At 54.3% G+C, this 20760-nt stretch overlaps 10 protein-coding genes across 10 annotated transcripts; 3 read left to right on the plus strand and 7 right to left on the minus strand.

The window, feature by feature from the left end:
- Nucleotides 1-598: 598 nt before the first annotated feature.
- On the minus strand, nt 599-1887 carry CKM354_000400800 (H(+)-transporting V1 sector ATPase subunit C; the record flags this gene model as incomplete). Its single annotated transcript, XM_044799232.1, has 3 exons — nt 599-799; nt 852-1537; nt 1590-1887. The coding sequence occupies 3 exons, from the start codon at nt 1885-1887 to the stop codon at nt 599-601; spliced, it is 1185 nt and encodes a 394-aa protein (XP_044655167.1).
- Nucleotides 1888-2568: 681 nt separating this feature from the next.
- Nucleotides 2569-3792, plus strand: CKM354_000400900 (glycine decarboxylase subunit T; the record flags this gene model as incomplete). Its single annotated transcript, XM_044799233.1, has 2 exons — nt 2569-3532; nt 3587-3792. 2 exons carry the CDS (start codon nt 2569-2571, stop codon nt 3790-3792), a joined length of 1170 nt encoding a protein of 389 aa, XP_044655168.1.
- A 303-nt stretch (nt 3793-4095) lies between these two features.
- CKM354_000401000 (uncharacterized protein) lies at nt 4096-5697 on the minus strand (the record flags this gene model as incomplete). The annotated part of the gene is made up of 1 exon (XM_044799234.1): nt 4096-5697. One exon carries the CDS (start codon nt 5695-5697, stop codon nt 4096-4098), a length of 1602 nt encoding a protein of 533 aa, XP_044655169.1.
- A 1112-nt stretch (nt 5698-6809) lies between these two features.
- CKM354_000401100 (adenylyl-sulfate kinase) lies at nt 6810-7588 on the plus strand (the record flags this gene model as incomplete). Its single annotated transcript, XM_044799235.1, has 3 exons — nt 6810-6817; nt 6912-7164; nt 7226-7588. The coding sequence occupies 3 exons, from the start codon at nt 6810-6812 to the stop codon at nt 7586-7588; spliced, it is 624 nt and encodes a 207-aa protein (XP_044655170.1).
- A 397-nt stretch (nt 7589-7985) lies between these two features.
- On the minus strand, nt 7986-9275 carry CKM354_000401200 (uncharacterized protein; the record flags this gene model as incomplete). The annotated part of the gene is made up of 1 exon (XM_044799236.1): nt 7986-9275. The coding sequence occupies one exon, from the start codon at nt 9273-9275 to the stop codon at nt 7986-7988; it is 1290 nt and encodes a 429-aa protein (XP_044655171.1).
- A 1046-nt stretch (nt 9276-10321) lies between these two features.
- On the minus strand, nt 10322-10840 carry CKM354_000401300 (uncharacterized protein; the record flags this gene model as incomplete). Its single annotated transcript, XM_044799237.1, has 1 exon — nt 10322-10840. The coding sequence occupies one exon, from the start codon at nt 10838-10840 to the stop codon at nt 10322-10324; it is 519 nt and encodes a 172-aa protein (XP_044655172.1).
- A 940-nt stretch (nt 10841-11780) lies between these two features.
- On the minus strand, nt 11781-14280 carry CKM354_000401400 (uncharacterized protein; the record flags this gene model as incomplete). Its single annotated transcript, XM_044799238.1, has 3 exons — nt 11781-13028; nt 13079-14018; nt 14114-14280. The coding sequence occupies 3 exons, from the start codon at nt 14278-14280 to the stop codon at nt 11781-11783; spliced, it is 2355 nt and encodes a 784-aa protein (XP_044655173.1).
- A 530-nt stretch (nt 14281-14810) lies between these two features.
- On the minus strand, nt 14811-15442 carry CKM354_000401500 (uncharacterized protein; the record flags this gene model as incomplete). Its single annotated transcript, XM_044799239.1, has 3 exons — nt 14811-15097; nt 15200-15364; nt 15421-15442. The coding sequence occupies 3 exons, from the start codon at nt 15440-15442 to the stop codon at nt 14811-14813; spliced, it is 474 nt and encodes a 157-aa protein (XP_044655174.1).
- Nucleotides 15443-16979: 1537 nt separating this feature from the next.
- Nucleotides 16980-17762, plus strand: CKM354_000401600 (amino acid starvation-responsive transcription factor GCN4; the record flags this gene model as incomplete). The annotated part of the gene is made up of 2 exons (XM_044799240.1): nt 16980-16995; nt 17050-17762. The coding sequence occupies 2 exons, from the start codon at nt 16980-16982 to the stop codon at nt 17760-17762; spliced, it is 729 nt and encodes a 242-aa protein (XP_044655175.1).
- A 1433-nt stretch (nt 17763-19195) lies between these two features.
- Nucleotides 19196-20077, minus strand: CKM354_000401700 (uncharacterized protein; the record flags this gene model as incomplete). The annotated part of the gene is made up of 2 exons (XM_044799241.1): nt 19196-19400; nt 19458-20077. 2 exons carry the CDS (start codon nt 20075-20077, stop codon nt 19196-19198), a joined length of 825 nt encoding a protein of 274 aa, XP_044655176.1.
- Nucleotides 20078-20760: the final 683 nt, after the last annotated feature.

Below are 20760 nucleotides of genomic sequence, written 5' to 3' on the forward strand. Positions count from 1 at the left end.
CTACTGCTGCATGAGGTGTACCGAAGGATTGCGACTTGTGCTATTTCAAGGTTAGCTGGGCAGGGCCCCACAATTCTAGGTGGCCTGACGACCCTCGCTTGCTGCTCACTACTTCGCCCTCGCACAAATAGACGTCTGCTGCTTTGTCTTGAGCGCTGACAATTGAATTTCGAGTGGCAAGCATGGCGTCTGCGTGTCTCACTGCGAAGCCAGCACGAGATCGCTGCAGTCTCGTTTCGTGACAAGGGAGCAAGAAAAGAAGAGGTCGCGCTAGAGCTCCACTCGTGCGGCTGAATCAATCTACGACTTGATCGAGTAGGTGCGGTAGACGGTGTCAAGCGGTCTGAGTGTGGCGGCCATCTCGACCGTGTGGCGCGTAGGGCAACATGATGCTCACGCGAGCATAATGCAGTGCTTCGCGTTCGCTATCAGGCCTCGACCGGTAATACCTGATGCCTGCTCGTCAACCAGCCAACATTCGCACCGCATGGGATTGTCGACTACGGAGCGCGGGTCCACCATGGCCACATGACTCTGAGCTGCTAAGGCATGGAGCCAGGGTTCGCTTCGTCTATCTTTCTTCGCCGTTCACAATTCGCTATATGATTTCGAATTCGTAAAAGACATAAGGCTCATAGCCTTGATCGCCACCTAGGCCGGCACCCGCCATCTCTTGTTGCATCGCGCTATCGTCCTGCTGCGGCCGCCCTTTCTTGTCTCGACTGAGAGCATTGCCACCGAGATCAGAGAACCGATTGTCGAGTCCAGTCTTGGCCTTTTTGGAGAGTTTGGGTGTTGTCTGTGTGGAGTGTGAGTATGTTGATGGACAGGGGCACGAGAGTCAGACTTACCTTGACCAAACCGCAGACATATGCTAGCGGCAGACCGTATCTCAACACCGTCTCCACGAATACTCGCAACGTAAGCACGTGTATCCAGCCCATGACTGCATCACTGTATCCTGTGCGTCCTAGCCGCAAGGCCTCGCCCCAAGTCTTCCTCTCTTCCTTCTCTAGCTTCCTCAATTCTGCCTCTTCCGCGTCTCTGCCTCCGTCGGTGAATTTCAACTCGCGCGGCGTCCACCTGTGCTCTCGGCATTTGTGCACAAACTCTGATGCGTGCTTCTTGAAAGTCGTCACCACGAACAGCTGGAATTCATCGTCTTTGGCCAGTAGTTGCGCTGATCGAGGCACGACCATAGGTGCTATTGACTCATACGTTTTCAAGAAATCCTTGACAAGCTGCGAAGGTACGGCGATCAAGTGTTGCTGGAGATATTCTGACTGGTCCGGCTGGATCAGAGTGTCTGGGTTCACGACTGCATTGAGCGACTTTTGGGACAGGTTGCCGGTTTGAGATCGCTGTAAGGTGGCCAAATTCGTCTTGGTCTGGTTGTACTGGCTGAACTTGGCTTTCACGTCGTTGTCCACTGCAGCGATCTCTTTTTGGAGGCTGTCAATCAATTCAGCAATGGGCTTGTCTGCCCGATATTTGACTTTATTCCACTGGAACGATTGGAGGTAGTTCTCGACCGGTTCTGTAATCTAGTTCAGCATGATGTTTCATTGAAGCTCAGCTGTTTCACGTACTGTCATTGACCACCTTTTGTTCCTGCAGCTTCTCCTCATCGCCCTCAAGTAATGATCGCAGCGAGTCTCCGACCTTGTCGACCACACCTTTGCACCCTTGCTCCAGCTTTGCTAGCTCATCTGCCTGCTGTACCAGCGCGTCTAGAGTGCCGATCTTGAACTCGGGAATGGCGAAGGGGTATGTCGTGCCATTATCTGGGTTCACGGCGGAGCGTAATGTGGTGAGAGCTTCGTCGCGGGAGTTGGCAGGCGAGATTGAGGTCGGCAATGAGACTAGAAAGAAGGTCTGAGGAGGCATGTCGGAGGAGTGCGGTAGGGAGGAACGGTCGGTCCAGCGAAGTCGATCCTATGCTCACTCGCGTCGAGTGTGAAGCTCCCGCAGAGAGCTCTGGAATAGTCTCAAGCTCGAGGCCCTCGTGACGTTGACAACACAAGGCCGACGTTCAAACGCCAAGCGAATGGGCGGCCTGAGCCGCGAGACTAGTTCGGTGCCCGCATCCGTTGACTCTATCGGTATCTGGCACCCATCCAATGGGCAAAACAGAGATCTGTCATATAACAGCGATTTACTGACCACACTTGCCTTTTGCCTCACACATTGCAACTTCTTTCAAGGTTCGGTCAGGTCAACGAAGTGTCGCGCATGCCTAACCTGTAACATAAAGTTGGCGACGGACCGAATACAATGGCTGCCAGTCGGACAGCTTCAAGGGCAGTCCTGCCACTCCGAAATGCCTTGAGTTCTTCCCGCAACACTGGAAGAGCTGCAGTGGCTGCAGCAGTATCCTACAGAAGCATTACCACAAAGTCGACTCGCCCACAACATGGCGAAGTCAAAGCCAAGACTTTCTTCAACAGCTCCTTCGTGCAGCAGAGGCGAGCTGAGAGTTCGAGTGCCTCGCCGGCACCGCAAATGTACACAGAATCAAGCCCAGGACGAACAGCTTTGTACGATCTCCACCTGGAACACGGCGCAAAAATGGTCCCGTTCGGCGGCTATAGCATGCCAGTGCAGTACTCCGATCTCTCAGTAGGAGAATCCCATGCCTGGACTCGCGAGAAAGCCTCTCTGTTCGACGTGGGCCACATGGTGCAGTACCACGTCGAAGGACCAGGAGCCGAAGCATTTCTCGAGAGCTTGACTCCATCAGGCCTCAAAGAGCTTCCAGTAGGCCAGTCCACACTGTCCACGCTCCTTCTACCCCAAACAGGCGGCATCGGCGACGACTGCATTATCACACGCCTTGAAGCCGGTCCAAAACATCTTTTCTACATGGTCACCAACGCCGGCTGTCGAGAGAAAGACTACAAATATCTCTCCTCCGCAATCTCCAACTGGGACAACACTGTCAACCCAGTCGTCTCCCTCCGCCACCTAGAAGCCGACAAACAACCCTACGGCCTAATCGCCCTCCAAGGCCCTCTCTCCGGCGAAATCCTCCAATCCGCCCTCGCACCAAACTGCAAAGTCGACCTCTCAAAATGGTACTTCGGCAACCTGAAATATATAACCCTCAACCTGCCGTCAGGCGAGTCTCTGCCAATCGTCGCATCCCGAGGAGGCTACACAGGCGAAGACGGCTTCGAACTCTCCATCCACCCTTCCCAAACCGTCGAAGTGACAAAATTCCTCCTCGAAACCGGCACACCCGATCGTCTCCGCTTTGCAGGTCTGGGCGCTCGGGATTCGCTGCGATTGGAGGCTGGAATGTGTTTGTACGGACATGATTTGGATGACACGACTACGCCGGTGGAAGCCGCTCTCAGTTGGATTATACCGAAATCTCGACGATCTGGCGAGCGAGCAAATTTCAATGGTGCGGAGACGATTGTGCCGCAGATCACGCCTAAGAAGGAAGGTGGTGTGGGCGTGACGCGGCGGAGAGTGGGCTTCGTTGTCGAAGGTGCTCCTGCGCGTGAAGGCGCCGAAGTTATGGATAAAGGTAACTCTAATCCTTGCTCTCAAAAACTATTATAGACTAACACCTGCATCACAGATGGCCAAGTCATCGGCCGCATAACATCCGGTTGCCCCTCACCAACCCTCAAGAAAAACATCGCAATGGGCTACATCAAAGACGGGCAACACAAAGCCGGAACAGAAGTCCAAGTCAAGGTCCGAGGGAAAGCAAGGAAAGCTGTCGTATCGAAAATGCCGTTCGTTCCAGCTAAATATCACAAGGAGGCTCTCTCGCCAGCTTAGACTGCGATGTGCTGTGTGGCCCTCTCTGTGCTGTCCTGTCCGCTATTTAACATGCTAGAATTGCGCACGCCGGCTGCTGGGCCAGAGACTGTGCATACTGTGGGAAGTGTACATAGACAACAAAAGCTTCAATTTGAGCTTCGAATGGGGTATCTCAACGATGCCGATAACAAGAACGCCGAAATGTGCTCCTCCCGTCCTTTCCATTTTTGTCATTACGCATTATTGCAGGAGTTTGAGCGAATTCAGATATTCCGCTCCCTCCTGACTTCTTTGTTGCTGTATGCCGCATATGCTTCTGCATCACTCAAAGATATCAGCAGCTTCAGTCAGCCTCCTCATTTGAGCGGCGGTGACCTGTCCTGGTCTGAAGACACCATCGGCAGTCATTCTCGGCGGGGACTTCGGGCGCACCATGCCACCTACGACTTCGCCGCTTCCACTTCTGATCCGTGTTTGGACTTTCTTCGTGGGAGAGCACTCGGTTGTAGAAGCGCCTGTTGATGGAGGCGACCCGCTCTTCTTTAGTACTCCCTTGGCAGGTTTCGGCCTTGTCCTCGATGGTCGCAGAGATCTCATAGCAAGAGCTGAGCTGGTATCGTAGGTCTTAACTTCGATCGGAGTCTCGAGGTCGTCGACATCGCTGAAATTTGAGACAGACGCGCTGGGCGGCAACAGTCTGACAGTTGCACTGCCTGTCGAGAAGTTGCGCTTGTGAGGAGAGTTACTGCCAGGTTCGGCGACACGAACGGTGACTGCTGCATCAGACATTGAACGCCTCTGAAGCTCCAGTGTAGGCTCGTCGTGTAGACCATCATGGGAGACGTGAATAGCAACGTTGCGCTCACGGTGCAGGGCGGCTTGCCTGAGTGCAGCCGTCATTTTGGGGTCACCTTTGCAAGTATAGTCGTCGTCTTCACTGTCAGATGCGATGGCATTGTCTGCGAGGCTCGCCGACACGAGCTCAAGCTTTTGTGAAACCTTGATGAGGTCTGCTCCAGCATCCGAGGCGTCCGCGATGGGCGTATCCATTGCGGAGTAGAGATTGGCTGGCGTTGGTGCAAGTTGTACCTGCTGCATGAGAGCAGCATTTTTCTCGTCAGTCATCGCACGACGTGTTGCGTAGTCGAGACGATTACGCCGGATGGTCATGCTCCGCAACAAACCGTCAGACGCAATTTCGTCATCCTCGCTGTCGGATGCAATAGCATCGCCAGCTTGCTCGGGGGCGACGATTTTGACTGCAGGCTCATTGTGAGCCTTTTTGTCACGGCGATCGAGGGCCACATGAGTCGACTTCGATCTGTTCTTCCCACTTTCTCGTGTTACGAGTTGCTGCAAGTTACATTGCTCACTTCTGACGCGACGGAAGTGAGTCGTTGGCTTCAGTGGAGGCGGACGAGAGCGTTTCGCCTTTGTGCGCACCGGAGCAACGACTGGCGGACCTTGGGGGACTTGAAAGTTCTGTCCAGACTGAGAACTGCACGTCGTGGCTAGGAGCTCATCGTCATTCCAGCGGCTGTTTGATGCGCTTGAGCTGCCCATAGATTGCCATGTCTGCCGGCGTTCTGGCTCCGGGCGACTGGAGAGCGTTATGCCATGAACTGCGCGCGACAGCGAGGTTGCCGATGTGCTCGTGCGCAGAGCGCTTTCAATCGGCTTCGGCCGCGCGAAGCCTGATGTCGGAGGCTCCATTGGTGAGAGCGGAGTGCTTGGGATTTCGAAGGATGAAGTGGTGCTTCTCGCAAGTGAGGATTGTGAAGACGAACGGCTGGGGATCACGAAGCCTCTGGTGATGATGCAGCCATTCTCATCAACGGTCGTGGACGATCGTCGACTGTCGCTGGAACCCGAGCACCTGGATTTTCTTGCTTCGTTGAAAAGCCGTTCGCGGTCTCGCGGCATGTTGACGATGGACCAAAGTGAAGTGAGCAGGCGCGCCCGCTTGCCCCGGGGAGTTGAGCCAATACTGTTGTGAGATACGGCTGTAGTTGTGCAAGTGCATAGATGTGATGTTGCGCGCGGTGTTGAGCACGAGATGGAGACAGTGGAACGGATTTGGTGTGCACGGCCAAGACGGACAATAAGAGTTGCTGTGATTGTCAACTGCTGGTAGGTGCGGCTGCAAACTAAACTGAACTGCAGCAATGGTCAAGTGACAGGGATCATGTCGCACAGACGGATACAGGCGAATGTGAAGGTGAAGGTGCTGGTGAATGCTTACCCCAACCACGTCTGCGCTCGTTGGCGACCACGTCTCTGCAAACACTTCGCTGCACTTCGTTCTCACATCTGCGCGCCTGTCTCACGACACAAGACGATTGCAGCAATGTGCTCCCTCACAGCAAACAGGTTTGCGCCGAGTAGCCACGCCTCGCTGTAAGAAATGTCTTCATTTGCCTCATACCAATGCATCGTGTTGCCTGGACCATTGGGCAGCGAATCTTTTACACGTTCCCCCAAGTTACCGTGCACCGACCTGTTGGTATCGGGGGAGCATCTCGGGTGTAGACCAGCGCTACGATAGCTTCGAACAGAGGAGCCCGTGCTGGACGAGCCAGTCGCACCTGGCCATATTGGCGGATTGTTCGGCATGTTCATCATGACCGTGATGGCATCAATGATATCGATGTGTCAATACATATCGTTGCCAAGGCGCGAGGTGGACTATTCAGTGCAGGTATCAGACGAGGTGAAGGATACAATGTCAACCAAGGTGGGACAAGAAGTGAAGCCAGGAGACGTGACGAGGGAGACGTGCAGACGCACGGGCTCGCATGCCACGCTTCATGCGCGGCAGATCAACAGCCAGGATGCGAGCGTGGGCGGCGTGCATGACATCGGCCCGGCAGGGCTGTCTCGCAGCATCTCAAGCTCCGATGTCGACATGAGGAAATCCGAATATATCCCACCTGCCTTTGTGACGTCCACACTCTCTTAGACCTTTCTTGTCATTCCTTTCTGGCACATTTCCCACAACCCTCACACTCTCCAATTCACCCTTCGACCTAGACATAATGGCAACGTGAGTACAAACCAGCAAGGCGGGGTCCACCGAACCAGAAAAATTTCCTTGCACAATGCGCCTGCTACGCGAACCAGCCTAATCCGTAGTCTAGCAACATCACCTGGCACCCCGGCCTCACGCGCAAGGAACGCAGCGAGCTCCGTGGGCAAAAGGGAGCCACCATCTGGTTCACGGGACTGTCGGCTTCAGGCAAGTCGACGATCGCCGAAGCCCTCGAGCAGCACCTCCTCAAGCAAGGTCTCCAGACCTACCGATTGGACGGCGACAACGTCCGCTTCGGCTTGAACAAGGACTTGGGCTTCTCTCCTAAAGATCGCGAAGAGAACATTAGACGCATCGCAGAGGTACATCTTCAGAATCCTACCACACCTGTGTGCGAAGAAGACTAACACCCCACCTACACAGGTCGCCAAACTCTTCGCAGACTCCACAACCCTCGCCCTGACCTCCTTCATCTCCCCCTACGCCGCCGACCGCCAACTCGCCCGCGACCTCCACGCTTCAACCAAAAACGTCGACTCCCCCCTCCCCTTCATCGAAGTCCACGTCGATATCTCTGTCGAAGACGCCGAGAAGCGTGATCCAAAGGGTCTTTACAAAAAAGCTCGTTCTGGCGAAATCAAAGAGTTCACAGGAATTTCTGCTCCGTATGAGAAGCCAGAGAAGCCAGAGATTTATATCGATTCCGTGAACACAAGTGTGGAGGCTGCGGTGGTGCAGATCACGGAGTATTTGCAGAAGGAAGGGTTGGTTCCCATTAAGGCTTAGATGAGGTAGCATTGATGTGTTATGGAAGAGTGTTATGTGATGAGATGAGATATACGATGTATGAAATAGAGAGACAGTTGGACTATTTCACCAAAAAGCTGTTTCAAAATCGAATCGAGAAACAGGAAACCTGTGCTTAAAAAGTGGTTGAATGAATGCGCCTTTCTATGCATTTGAACGCTTGAAAATGACATAAAAATTTTGCTGACTGCAGCAAAGGAGCGCTTCGGCCTTTGTTCAACCCACTTCCCCCTCCCTCTAGTAGACGTATCCATATCGTGAACGCATTGCATTGCACACCCCGCATCACCTTCCCGACGTAAGCTTCATATACTTCATTCTATTCTCAGACTGCCCAAATCCCCCCTCGAGCGACCTTGGTCCTGTCCTTTGAATACTATCCTCCATTCCCTACCCTCACTGTACTTCTCGCCGGTTGGTTATCTCCATTGACTAAACCGCTTGTGCCACCAATATCTCCTTTCCGTTTAGTCTTCCTTCGCTGGTGCTTCACATCATCGACCAACCCCTCACCATTCATTTCTTGATCCTCCACTTCCCCGTCATCTCGCTCCTCAACGCCATCAGCCATTTCGCTGTCTCCTATCGGCGGCCCGGGAATCCCCTCGTCCGTGACCTGTCCTTGACTCGCTTGTAAGGCTTCCTGATTCTGTGCCCATATCCGGCACTCGTCGAGCTCGTTCACATCAGCCGGACGACTACGTAACCACTTCATTCGAGGACCAGTCTTGGCAATCTCAGAAACTCGAAATCCATAAATCCGCGGCTCGTAGATGAAGCCCAATCCAAGTCCAGGGGCAAGATTCTTCGGTGCCACGCCGTTGATGACATCCGGTTGTTTGAGTGCAGGTGCTGGTTCAGGAGGCGGAGGCGGTGCAATACCTGACTGAAATTGCTCTGCTGTTATTGTTGATGAGAGCGAGGACTGGCGGTTCTTGGAAGATTGGCCGACTGTCGGCGAGGACGTGGACATTTCAACCTGAGGTACAGGCCTTGTCCCTCCCACATCGAGCTCGGGGAATGTCATGAAGAATAAGCAGCCGAATGTAGTCCCGAAGAAAGCTCCATCCACCGTTTGGAATCGACTGTTAGGAGGCGTGTACACGTCCAGACAACTAGGGCAGAAGAGTTTGACAGTCTCTTGTCCTGGGATATCCGAGCAGCCTACCGGTAGAACTTTTGCGCCGTGACAGTACACACGCGGACAATGCCCAAAATGGCCCAGCTCATACTTCTCTGCCATTTGCTGTATGCCCTGCCGACTCGTAATGAAGCGTTGGTGTATCAGCCCGTACAGCATTTCCGCAGAGCTTTCAATCACGCTCAGATCGCTGGCCATGCGCAGATGTCTCCGTTCTGCTGCCGCAGCCGCTGCATCTGCAGCTCTCCTATAGCCACCTCGCCCAATGATATCGCCGTCATGCATCTCGTCCTGGTCTTCGTCTTCATCTTCCTCCTCCTCCTCTTCCTCCTCGCTTGCGTCTTCCGGCTCCACATCCAATATCATCTCCAATGCTTCCTTGTACATAGGCACCTGACTCTGAAGTCCGGTCAAATTGAAGTCATCTTCGATGAAGTCCTCCGACACCTCGGCAAAATACTCGTGGCCGACCAAGGAGCAGAAAGCCGAGATCCAAGACTCTGGCGCTTGACTAGAGGACGACATGGTCTCGGAGAGGTCGTCCAAGGCGACTTGATGCACACTACAGGCTTTCTCAAAAGCCGAGCTCAGACGGAAGCGGCGCGTGGCTCGCGACTCGGCGTGTGGCGGCGAGAAGGCCGCTCTGTGGCCGGTGGGAGACTGTTGGGAGCGATAGTACGAGTGTCGAATGGGCGGCGAGCTGGAGCGATCGCTGCTGAGAGGGATTTCGGCGGAGAAGTCGAAATGAGCCACGTTGGCCTCGTGCGGATGCGGTGCGCGCTGGTACTGCGAGGCGGTGGCTCCTGCCAGAAGCAACGAGAATTGCCTGGCCGTATGTGTCTGGTCGCGGCAGGCGTGCGTTGTTGGTGGAAAGCGCTGGTGTCTGCGTTGCTGGCGGCCTGGTGGTGGATCACGAACCCGTTCTTACTTGCCGCGTACGCATGTCTCGTACGCGCTGGATCTCGGATGGTACTGCTGCGGCTGGCGGTGGTCCCTCTATAGCAGCATGTGCAACGGGCAAAGTATGGATGCTGGCGAGGTTGGTTGGTGCCCTGTCGAGGCGCGAGCTGGGTTCCACACCGACTGCGTGTGAGGTGCGGCTTGCGTGCTGTGCTGCCCCGCGTAGCTGCTGTCGTGATGCAAGTTTGGACAATGACTCGGCTGGGAAGTGGAAAATGGATATGACATGTATCTTCAGCCGGGCGATAGTGAAGAGAAACACAGACCAGGAGGGGCTGCTGTCATTCGCGAGAGCCTCGCCTTTACTGCGGGTCTTGGTCCGTATGAGAATCACGTGCTGCAGTACTAAAACCAACAAACATCGAAGGGAGCAACACGCTGAGCAAAGCGTCATTGCAAGTCGTAACTATGCTATGCGTCCCCGCATGATACAGGTCGCTATCAACTCCGCTAAATCCCAGTCGCTCCAGGCATCGCTCCGACCATGAAACAATAGCAACAGGGCCTCCCAGCTCTTCGAGAGAGTAACAGCAACAACGGCGCAAGTGCCAGTGAGCATCCTGAACATGTGCAAGTCTTCCACGCTTGCCAGTGTCGTGACAAAGAACTTTTCACTCCTCAACAGCCGCAAGCTTCTTAGCGGTTGGCTCCTCAGAAGGTCCATCCTCTGCCTTCCGCTTTGCGCCAGCAGCACACGGCGTAGTGGTCTCTGCTGGGCTTTTGGCTCTCAAGCCCACATTGCCGATAACGTTGCGATCACCCACGATGGTGATACCACAGTTGATGGTCAGGTCCACCTTGATTGCACGACGAGGCTTTGATGAGTGGTCACCAGCCCCTTGTCGTCCGTTGATTTGGTTGATGGCGTGGAGTAGAATCGTGCCGAAACGTGTGGCATCTGCTAGAGGTGATACTGAGGTTGGAACCAGGTTGTTGCAACCCTGAATGTTGTGAGCGGCGTTGATGGTGAGCTTCGTTGGCACTGATTGCTCGTCTTCCTCTTCCTCTTCGTCGCTGTCATCGTCTGCCGCTGAGTATGGCGGAGGCGCGGTCTCAGTCGGCTTTTGTTCTTGTTGTTGACGAGCACGCTCGGCAAGCAACTTGTGAGAGAGGTGTGTGATTGAGTCCATCGTCGTATGCCGCGAATGTGAGTGCGGACCTCTCCGGAGTGATGGGCAGTACTTGAGCCCTGGCAGGCGCTGCGGTGTCTTGATTGGGAAATGCAGTCGACGAGTAGCAACGAAGGTGTTTGCTCAGTCTCACAAGCACAGAAGCAAGCTGATCTCTTTCGACGGAGGTAAAGCAGGTGTCCTGAACTGGAATATGGTTGACCAGGTGGTTATATGTGACCCAGCGTGCTTTGCGAAAGGTGGCTTCCTCTGGAGGATGAACAGTTGTGCTGAAAGGAAAGAAGACGTGTAGCAAAGAAGATACTTATCAAGAGGGGATGTGTCAATAGTGTATTGTGGATTGCGTGTTAGCTTCTCACGCTGCTATTGTCGAAATGATCTACCACTTCGACAATAGGGAGTGAGGGACCCATGCTGTGTCACGCACTGCGGTGACCACCCGATCGGAGAGCTAGGGGAGCGCTGCAACGCGCCGAGGTAGCATCGTCCGATTTCTGGTGACAATACGAACAGCTTTAGCTGCATGGCGCAATCTATCGTCGCAGGCAGTCGCGTGTTGGGCAATAATTCGGATGGCTGTAAAGTCAGAAGTCAACTACAATAGCAGCCAAAGCTGACAACAATAGGCTGACTTTCTTGGCACGCCCTCGGGCCGCGTCGGCTAGCCACCTCTCCGACCGCACTGCACTGCCCAACAACGTGAATCCACTTGAATACGACGCTCGCCATCTCATTTGTCCCGATGGTAGTGCAGCAGTCCTGCCTTGTGTGATTTGTTCAATGAGATTGGCTGGTGGCGAAGAGCATAGATACGACACGTTCGCGATGCACACTGGTCCGGTGCCGAATTTGCTCGAGCATTGCACACCGCGTTGCATGCTACATGGATTCATACAAAAGTATAGACAAGCTTGCTAGACAGATTGAGGTCGCCCACGCATCAGAACAATTCCTTCAGAATGTTGCTCAGACCCTCATCCCCGAAGCCATCAGTCAAAGCATGCTCAGAGAAGCCTCCATGATCACCATTCATGCCCATCCCCTGATATCCGCCAGCCGCCTCGAACAGACTCGTCAGGTCGTGCACCATGTTCTCAGGACTGGAACTGCTAGCATGAGGCGCATTCCATTGATGCTGTTGCGGAGCCCCATTGTAGAGGCTCATCTCGTCCACATTCACGCCTGCCAACCCTGCCATCGCTACGGCTGCAGACCTGTTCGGGTCCGGGTCCTCTTCGATGACCGCGTTCTTCTGGCCCTGTGTGGTATTCGGTGCCTCCTTGATGTGCAAGCCGAGCTTCGGGCCAACTTCTTTGAGTACTCGGATGGTCTTCCAAAGGCGTTTGGACACCCAGCTGCCTTTACTAAACCCGCGAATAAGGTCGAGAGCCATGTAGAATTCTTCTCGTACGCTTTCTGCGAAAAGAGCAGGCGTGTGAGAGACTGCGAGAAAAAGCACAGCCAGGGCAGAGGTGAGGAAAGCATTGAAGAGACATTGTTGCGTCTGATAGAGGTCCGAAGTCTGGTTGATGTGGGTAAGTACGAGGATTGTATCCTTGGCCACGTCGACCGCCTTCTGCGCCTGCTCTCGATGTTGCATGATAGAAGTCGCGGAGTGTAACACCGGCCGATAGATCAAAATGCGCATTTGGTTTGCTCGTAGGTAGAGTATGATGCGAAGACGGTGACCAGCTCGAGAGACCGATGGACCGATAGGTGTGGCTACCGTACCCGACGAAGACGACGGGTGTTCAAACCGAAGTTGTGCAGGAACGTTGCGATGCCACTGAATGACCTGATAGTCAAGGTAGTTCATCTCGTCCTCGTTAATCGACACATTGCCCTTGGTAGATGATGCGGTAGCTGCAACAGATCGCCATACTTTGCTCGCAATGCCAGAGTACTGAATCATGGCACTCAGGTACGGTGACCGATCTTCTGGCTTCGGCATTTGTGGATCAATGTCAGAGTCTTGCAGGGCGAATGGCATGCCCGTGCCGAAGCTCCAACGTCTGTCGAGCACGTATATCGACCAGAAGAGAAGTATCGTGTCGATTCGCTCCGACTCATCTTTGATGGCATCGTATGTCTCGCGTCTGTGTAGCCCAAGCTCGATGCACAGGCGAGCTGTCAAGCCAATGAGCCGCCAAGATGTGCCTTCGTTATCACGGTGAAATTCGTACATTGCCTGGGGTCTATTAGTAATCTGCAAGATGCACTCGAACGGGTGAGACTTACTGTCATGGTGAGCATGCGAAGCGCCTTGACGCCGACTGCTCCAAGCAGCATCGTGTCAATGGCAGGTTGCACGTATTCGAACAATCGCTGCCCCAGCTCGCTGCGCCCACCAGCCTCTGTCGTCAACGCAGTAGCCAGAACCAGCTTTAGAATGTTTGTCTCCTCATCATCAATAGCATCAGCGCCAGGCAGGCCTTGTTGCATGAGTCCCGCACGACGCGCAGCCTCCATAAACCTGTACAGCTTGGACGCGTATTCCACGATCTTGTTTATGTCAAGCACAGGATACATGAGTCCCATCTCATCCTCGTATACTCGACACAACCTAATCGCCTCCTCTTGGGGTATGCTCCATATGGGGTCTTTATCCGCGTGTATGGTTTGGCATATCTGACCAGCTCTCGGTACGGGGCTTCGCTGAGGTGTCCCGTCTGCCGTCCCAGTGCCTGCTTCGCCGCTTCCACTGACATCTTCCTCGCCTTGACCTGCTATTCCCATTGATTCAAGGCTAGTCTTTGCAACTCCCAGGTTGAATGCTACACTTGTGGGACCTTTATATCTGTTCTGGGATTGACTCGAGGCTCTTGGTCGGTGAAAGTGGCTAGGCGAGACGGGACCTCCGGGCGATGCTTGCGTTGCAGTGAGAGACGCTCGTGGGGCGGAATATTGCTGTAGCGAAGGGTCGATCGGTGTGCCGGCTGGATGAGTCGTAGGTGCGAGCTGCCCGCTCACATGGGCCCGGAGCAGGTTGAGCTGCTCATATAACGAATTCACTTGCTCCTGCAGCAACGATATGTGCCCAGACATTTCCTTGTATTCCTGCGACTCTTTGAAGCCATTGCAGCAATTGGGCGCATACACACACTCGAGGTTCAAGTTGCCGCATCGCTGGCATGGGGTCTGCCCATTGCACTTGATCTTGCGCCGCTTACATTCATTGCTGCGAACAGTCAGCCAACTCGTCGCGTCGAAGTCCGCTATGTTCCGCCAGATCGATGCGGCCGCGAAACTACACATGCATTGGACCAGACATACCATGCGATGGAGACATAGCGATTCCTGCGAGCTCGCGGCTGCCCGCCTTGATCCTCGGCCTTGCGCTTCGTGCCGTTGGTGCTGCTACTCGCGTTCTGCTCGTCTTGCTGCTGCTGTTGTGCCAATGACGCGATGGCCTGCACGTCCAGTGCTGAATTCAAAGACATGTCGCGATCCACATGAGAGCGCAAATGTTCCGCTCGGTCGGTGCATGGAGCGGAACAACGAGCGAGGAGGAGAAGGTAATGGGGTGGGGTCGGCTGGACGTAGACTCTTGGCGTTATCGCATTCACTTTGCTCATTGGGAATATATATGAGTGCGGCGACAGAGAGTGAGAAGCAGGACATATTTCGCTTTCAAGATCCTTTTGACGCGAGAAGGCGCATCAGCTATGCAATGCTACGTGCGCGCCCCTCGCTACATCTTCGCTCTGGCTTGCATTTCGCAAGCTGATCGCAGTATTGCCATGCAGCCCAGCCTCAGCACTGTATGGAGTCCTTCATAGCTGCTCTGCTGCTTGGCTCGCGGGCACATGACAAGTGCTGCTAGCCCATTATTCTCGCGCTGCGGCTGCTTTGGCACTCTCGCTGCCTGCGCTTGACGGGGCGGTTTAAGCGCAGCTCCCCGTCTTACTGCGCGGTCCGAGGAATGAGTTTCTCCATCTCGCATGCTTCGCGATCTTGCTGGGTGGTCACTTCAGGCCCCAGCTGCTGCTTGCCCAGGCTGCTGCCCACCTGCAAGCACCTTTTGTCGCAGGACCTCCTCCACTACACGCAGATTGTTCGCCTTGCTGTTCACAATGTTCTCCAGTTCCTTAATGTTCTTCCCAAGCTCTTCAATCTTGCCTTCGTAAAAGTTTTGCGCGCTTGCGACATCCTTTTCCACGTAAAAGCCAGTTCCTACATCAACCAGCACTTTTTCGGTGTCAGCCAGCGTTCCAGGTACGTAGAGAGAGGAGGTCAATGGCACAAGTAGCGGCTTCCCTAGATTAGAAATTAGTCATTGTGAATGGTCGAGGTCCGCGACGAGGGAACGAGTAACTGGGAGGGAGGAACGAGAAGAAAGCGTGGACCTTGGAGGCATACCTTCAGCACTGCTTGCCACGCCATTCTTGATGCTGACTATACAGTCGCGGAACTTTTGCTGGGCAGTGCGCAGATTCTGATATGAATTGGTCAAGTGTTGAACTTCATCGTCGAGTTGTTTCTTGACTTGAGATAGCTGCTGCGCAGACAGCTGTGCCAAATCGACTGCGCTCACATCAGACCCAAACAGATTGACAGATAGACAAAGATCCGTCTCTTACTCTGCTGTCCTTGCCCCGCCATTGGAATATTGTCTCGGTTGCTTCAGGTCGATGCTACAGCGAGGCTTGTCGCGGAAGAGCAACACTAGCGGATTTTCGAAGCGCCGATCATCGGAGACGCGAGACGCGAGAGCAGTTCAGGAACAGCGACAGGCACCTCTGCTGGTAGGATGCGGGCACTGTCGCCCTCTTTCGCCAGCCAGCATTCACGTCGCGTTCATCTCACATCCTGATGGTTGCCTTGTGACGCTGCAAGGCAGACGTGCTGCGTGTATGATAAGCCGCAGAGCTCATTGTCCAAAAGTCGAGGAGGGGTAATGAAGACGTGCATGCCACCGGTGAAAGTGCGACACGGCGGGACTGCGACCCCACGTGGAGCCTGTCTGTCGCAATGAGCATTTGCGCTCTCGACTATTGGGAACGGCGGGAATATCGAACCATACGAATCGACAACGCGCGCCGTCTGCCTGCTCTGGACGCCCCGAGCCCTCGATCAAATTTCACTATTCAGGAAGGGCGATGGTCAGAAGCAGTAGACCGACGCCCTACGCGGGACAGCTGCACAAGTGTTGACCGGAATACACGGCGCTCTAAGCTGAATCCGAACACCGCATTCGCACAGCCGCGAGCTGCGCCGACTTGCGGCCTCAGGATTGTGGATGCGCGGGTCACCAAGTACCAGCCAGCCCTGTCCGGGCGCGTTCAGACTCCGTCCAGCGCGATGAAGAAGACGGCTTTGTTGCGCCATGCGATGCGCTGGAGAGATGCGAAAAGCTTCGCCGGGATGCGCACAAATCTGAGCGTTCAGTGAGCCCATTTTCACCATGCAAAGGGCGTGTGCAGGTGAAGTGGAGATTCGTCTGGTGGTTAGAGTTGCTGCAGCGTGCCCGGGCCGCGAGGTGAATTTGCGGCGCGCGCAGCTGCCTGTGACTCACAGCGAGAGGCAGCCGCTTGGCAGCGCGCGCTGGCACCTTGAAGTACGCCGACTTCCCCACCAATTTCTGCCTTTCTCCCTCACCTTCCAGCCATACCACCCACCACAACAGACGCATCCATTTCCAAAATGGCTGCCTCTGCTTAGACCCCCGTCCGTCACCATACTCGGCCAGTCCATTTACCACTTCAACTCCACTCTCGAAGCGTCCTCGGACCTTCACAATAGCGCCCGCTGTCTCCTCGACACCAGCTCTGTGAACACCTACCCAAAGCCCACCACGGCTTCACAACAGCAAACATGGCCTCCCACACCACTGTCTGCACGGCAAACGCCACCAACTCCCCAGTTCTCGCAAGACTTCCAGCTGTTCGATCATCCGATCCCGGCTCCCTCGCGACGCGCTCCATCTCGCGGTCCGACGCAGCTTCCTTCGTTTAACACTGCCCTCCCAGGCGGCCTTCAAGCCAACGGAAACTACTTAATCGCCCAAAGAGACACCCGCACGACTCGTCCACCTGTACCGCTCTTCCACGCAAACTCGACTGGCCATCTCGGCAATCAATCCAACATTCAGGACATTCAGCAACAACAACAACAACCACAAACAGACATCACTTCCTTCATGATGGGAGGCGGAGGTAATTCAGCACAGCTCGATCTCTCGACTGAATCTGATCTAATCATGGACTCAGAAATCAACGTCGCGTATAGCGGCACCTTCGGCGATCTCCACGCCGGTGGAGACGCCGAACTCTTCGGCTTCGACAGCTTCGGCGACGACTTCGAGTTGATGGGTTCCAGCACGAACAGCTTCACAGCTGTCAACTCCGACGCTGCTCCCGGAACCATCTCTCCGAAAGATTTGTTCGCAGACTCTGTACCGCCATCAGCATCATTTACCAACCTGACTACCCCTGGATCGACTTTCCTTGATACCCCGGATGACTACCAAACATCACCACTTTTTGTCGACCAGATGGCCAACGACAAGTCTTGGTTCTCTTTGTTCCCCGAGGAAGACAACAAGCCCGCGCCTGTTGCTCCATCCATGGAACGAACTTCTTCCAACACTATCATTGTCCACCCTGGTGGCGAAGGCAACGCTCGCAAGCGAAGCTCGACCCAAGCATCACCGACACCTTTCAGCCCTGCGCCAAAGATGTCTGACGTTGCTGGTGTCTCTGCTCGCAAGCGTGACAGGCCTCTTCCACCAATTCTTGTCGATGAGAACGACACTGTCGCACTGAAGCGTGCGAGGAACACAGCGGCGGCTCGTAAGTCACGAGCTAAGAAGGTCCAGGAGCGAGACGAACTTGAGACGACCATTGCTCAACTTCAAGAACAAGTTCGCTTCTGGAAGCAGAAGGCGGTTGATCTTGGTGCCGACTCCGAGGAAGCACCATGATCACCACTTCTTGCACTTGCAACTACTCACTACGGAGAAGGAGGGCGCTGCTGAGGCAGGCGCTGGTGGGGGAGGACTTTCTTTCTGTTTATTGGTATGAGCGCCATGTGGCGGCTCTGGATTTTTTGCTCTTTCTTTCGGCCTTGGCCTCTTCCCTTCAGATGATGACGGTCGCATGCGAGCTTGCGTTATGGTTTTGCCTTCTGATGTCTCCTGCCTGCCTGGGTGGTTGATCGACTCGGGGCTCTCTCTTCATTGTGTTACAGATTGTCACTAGCTCTCAGTGCTGTAGTACCAAAAGTTGTTTCTGCTTATGACTATGACTACTTCCATCAACTCACCTTCCTACACAAAGATCATAAATGCTGATGCCTCCAATACGAAAATGTCTTCCACACACCGAGCGTTTCCAGCCCTGTTGGCATGCAAACCCCTGGTCTCGCAGAAGTAATGCATGCCAAAGCAGATTTTCTGGCGTCCCAGGCCAACAAAATCCGTGGCGTCCGTAGGCCGAGCGCCTTTTGAGCCTCGCGGTCAGCAGAAGCGCAGCATGTCGGAGCAGGTTCTCTGGCGTTTGAGGCTAACAGAATCCACAGTGCTTGCCGACGGAGTGCCTTTCAGATCTTTCGACCTGCAGAGAGAAGTCCTAAGCGGCAGAAATATCAATACACTTCACCTGTTTCTCCCAAGGTACTGCTGTGTCTCGAGTATTCTGGACCGAAACAGATCTGAACCGTCTCCGCACCGGACGCCTCCCAATCATTTTCGACCAGCGGAAATACACCATCAGTGAAAGCAATATTGATTATCGTAGTCTGGATCGCTGATATTGTGCGGCGGCTTAAATCTGGAGTGTCGATACCATGGATGCCTTGAAAGCATTTTTGACCAGCAGAGATGTATCATGAGGATTTTATGAAACCATGGTGATTTCGCTTCAGCTCGCAGAAACACTGGTCGTGTCTCTGACATGTTCCCGCGGTACTGATCTGGACCGTTCCCATGCTGAATGCCTTGGGAGTCTTTCGATCAGCAGAGTCTTGGCCCATCTTCCTCATTCTGATTTTCCTGTGCTGAACGGATCTGGACCGTCTGCATACCGGATGGCTTTCATGACTCTTGTCCAGCGAGATAATTGGAGAAGAGGCAGGAATATGGTCATATTCACCTGGCCTCGCAGGAGTGCTAGTTTCACAAGGCAGGATCTCTGGTCTATTATGATTCGTGAGTCTGGAGCGTCTCCACTCCGGACGCCTTCGAAATTATTCGACGAGCGGAGAGATATCGTGAACAGCAACAAATCCGAGGGAATTCAACTGCAAAATTTAGCCATATTTCACAAAGTCAGCAGTGGAATCACACAACACGAGCACTCTCTGAAATAACGGGAAACATCATCGTCACCGCAAAGCCACCTTCATTGCCATGGCTACTTATTCCTCAGCAGAGAGGTCGACCAGGCGAGCCCGGCCCACGAAAGCCAGGCTCGCCACGGCCACCACGTCCTCCTCTTCTCCGCCAACCGGTCCCGTGCCGCTCCCCTCCATCTCCACGCCTGAAGGCATTGTGATGAGTGATGGAAAGGAAGGGAGCGGCAGGACCGGGGCCTCTCTCGACGTCGTGCGCTCGGGCATTTCTCTGATATTGATAGTTAGTGGCTTTTGTATTCAATATCAATTCAGAGTAAAAACTTACTCGTTGGCGGCAACGCGGACGAGGGGGCTGCCCTCGCCGCTTGGTGGTGTGGCGGTGGTGGTGCCGGATCTTCTCTTGTCGTCGCTCTGCGGTTCTTCTTGTGGTGGTTGCATAGTGGATGGTGCTGTGGTTGCGCGGAACGCGCGACTCTTGCGGAAGCTGAAGGCTCTCTTGATCATTGAGGCCGTTCTGCTTGGCGTCTTCTTCACTTCTTCTTCTTTCTCCTCACTTGCTTGTCCTCCTTCACTTTCTCCTCCTTGTCCTTCCTCACTTGGCTCTTCTTCGATATTTGTATCCGGCACACGCGGAGCCTCTGTACTGGTCTCTCCTTCCTTATCCTCCCCAATGATATACTTGTCCATCCAAGCGCTCAAACGGCTCACTGGCCGGGACTCTCCTCCTCCACGTGATGAAGCGTATGATAGACGCCGCAAATTGCTCAGACGTGAGGGTGCGCGTGCCAGTTCGCGCCCGCCTTTCTTGATGCCTGCCGCTGCCTTTTTGATCACTTGCTTACCTTTGGAGACTTCTTCTGGGTTGGGCTCGATCCAGCGCTGACTGGGGTTTGCAATGTTGATGGCGGCTCTGCTCATCGCGCCGGCGCCGTAGTGGAAAGCCATGGCAGTGAGTGAGTAGTGAGTAGATCGCTGTGCTTGAGGCTGAGCTTGTGCGCGTGCTTGCGGTGAGAGTAGAAGTCGCTGGATCGCGGCTGCTGATGAGTGACGAGTGACTGAGCAGTGACGGGATCGCTGTGCTTGGGATTGAGTGCTTGCGTGTGCTTGCAGTGATAGTCGAAGTGGGTGGATAGCTGCTGCCAGTGGGCGAAAGCGAAGACGTTAAAGAAGCCGAGCGATAGACGAGAGAGGGTCAGGTCGTGCGGTATGTCGTGAGCAAAGAGTGTTTCGAAAGTTGTGCTGGACAAAACGAGAGGCCCGCACTTGATGAGTTTGTAAACGACCGCACGCGCGCAGCTGTACTTTAGATGCAGCATTTTCAACGGCCGTCTACACATCTCAATATGTGCTTTGCTCGACTCCGGAAGCGGAACCTCTCCATGAGCGCGACGAGTGCATCGAACGCCGCCGTGCTTCGCGCCATATCTGGCGCGGCAGTATTGATCTGGTTCTTGATGTTCTTGCAGCTTCGAGCTGTGTCTGTTGCAGACATTTTGTTGATGCCAAGCCGCAGCTGGAAGTGAAGTGAAGCTTGTGCAAGCCGAAACACTAGCGCACTTCTGCTTTCAGTTGCGCTGCCAGCCCAACTTAGCTTAACTGAACAGCTCGCTCTTCCGTCATTGGAGAAG

The sequence above is a fragment of the Cercospora kikuchii genome (assembly GCF_019650295.1).
Source record: "Cercospora kikuchii DNA, contig_00002, whole genome shotgun sequence".
NCBI lineage: Eukaryota > Fungi > Ascomycota > Dothideomycetes > Mycosphaerellales > Mycosphaerellaceae > Cercospora > Cercospora kikuchii.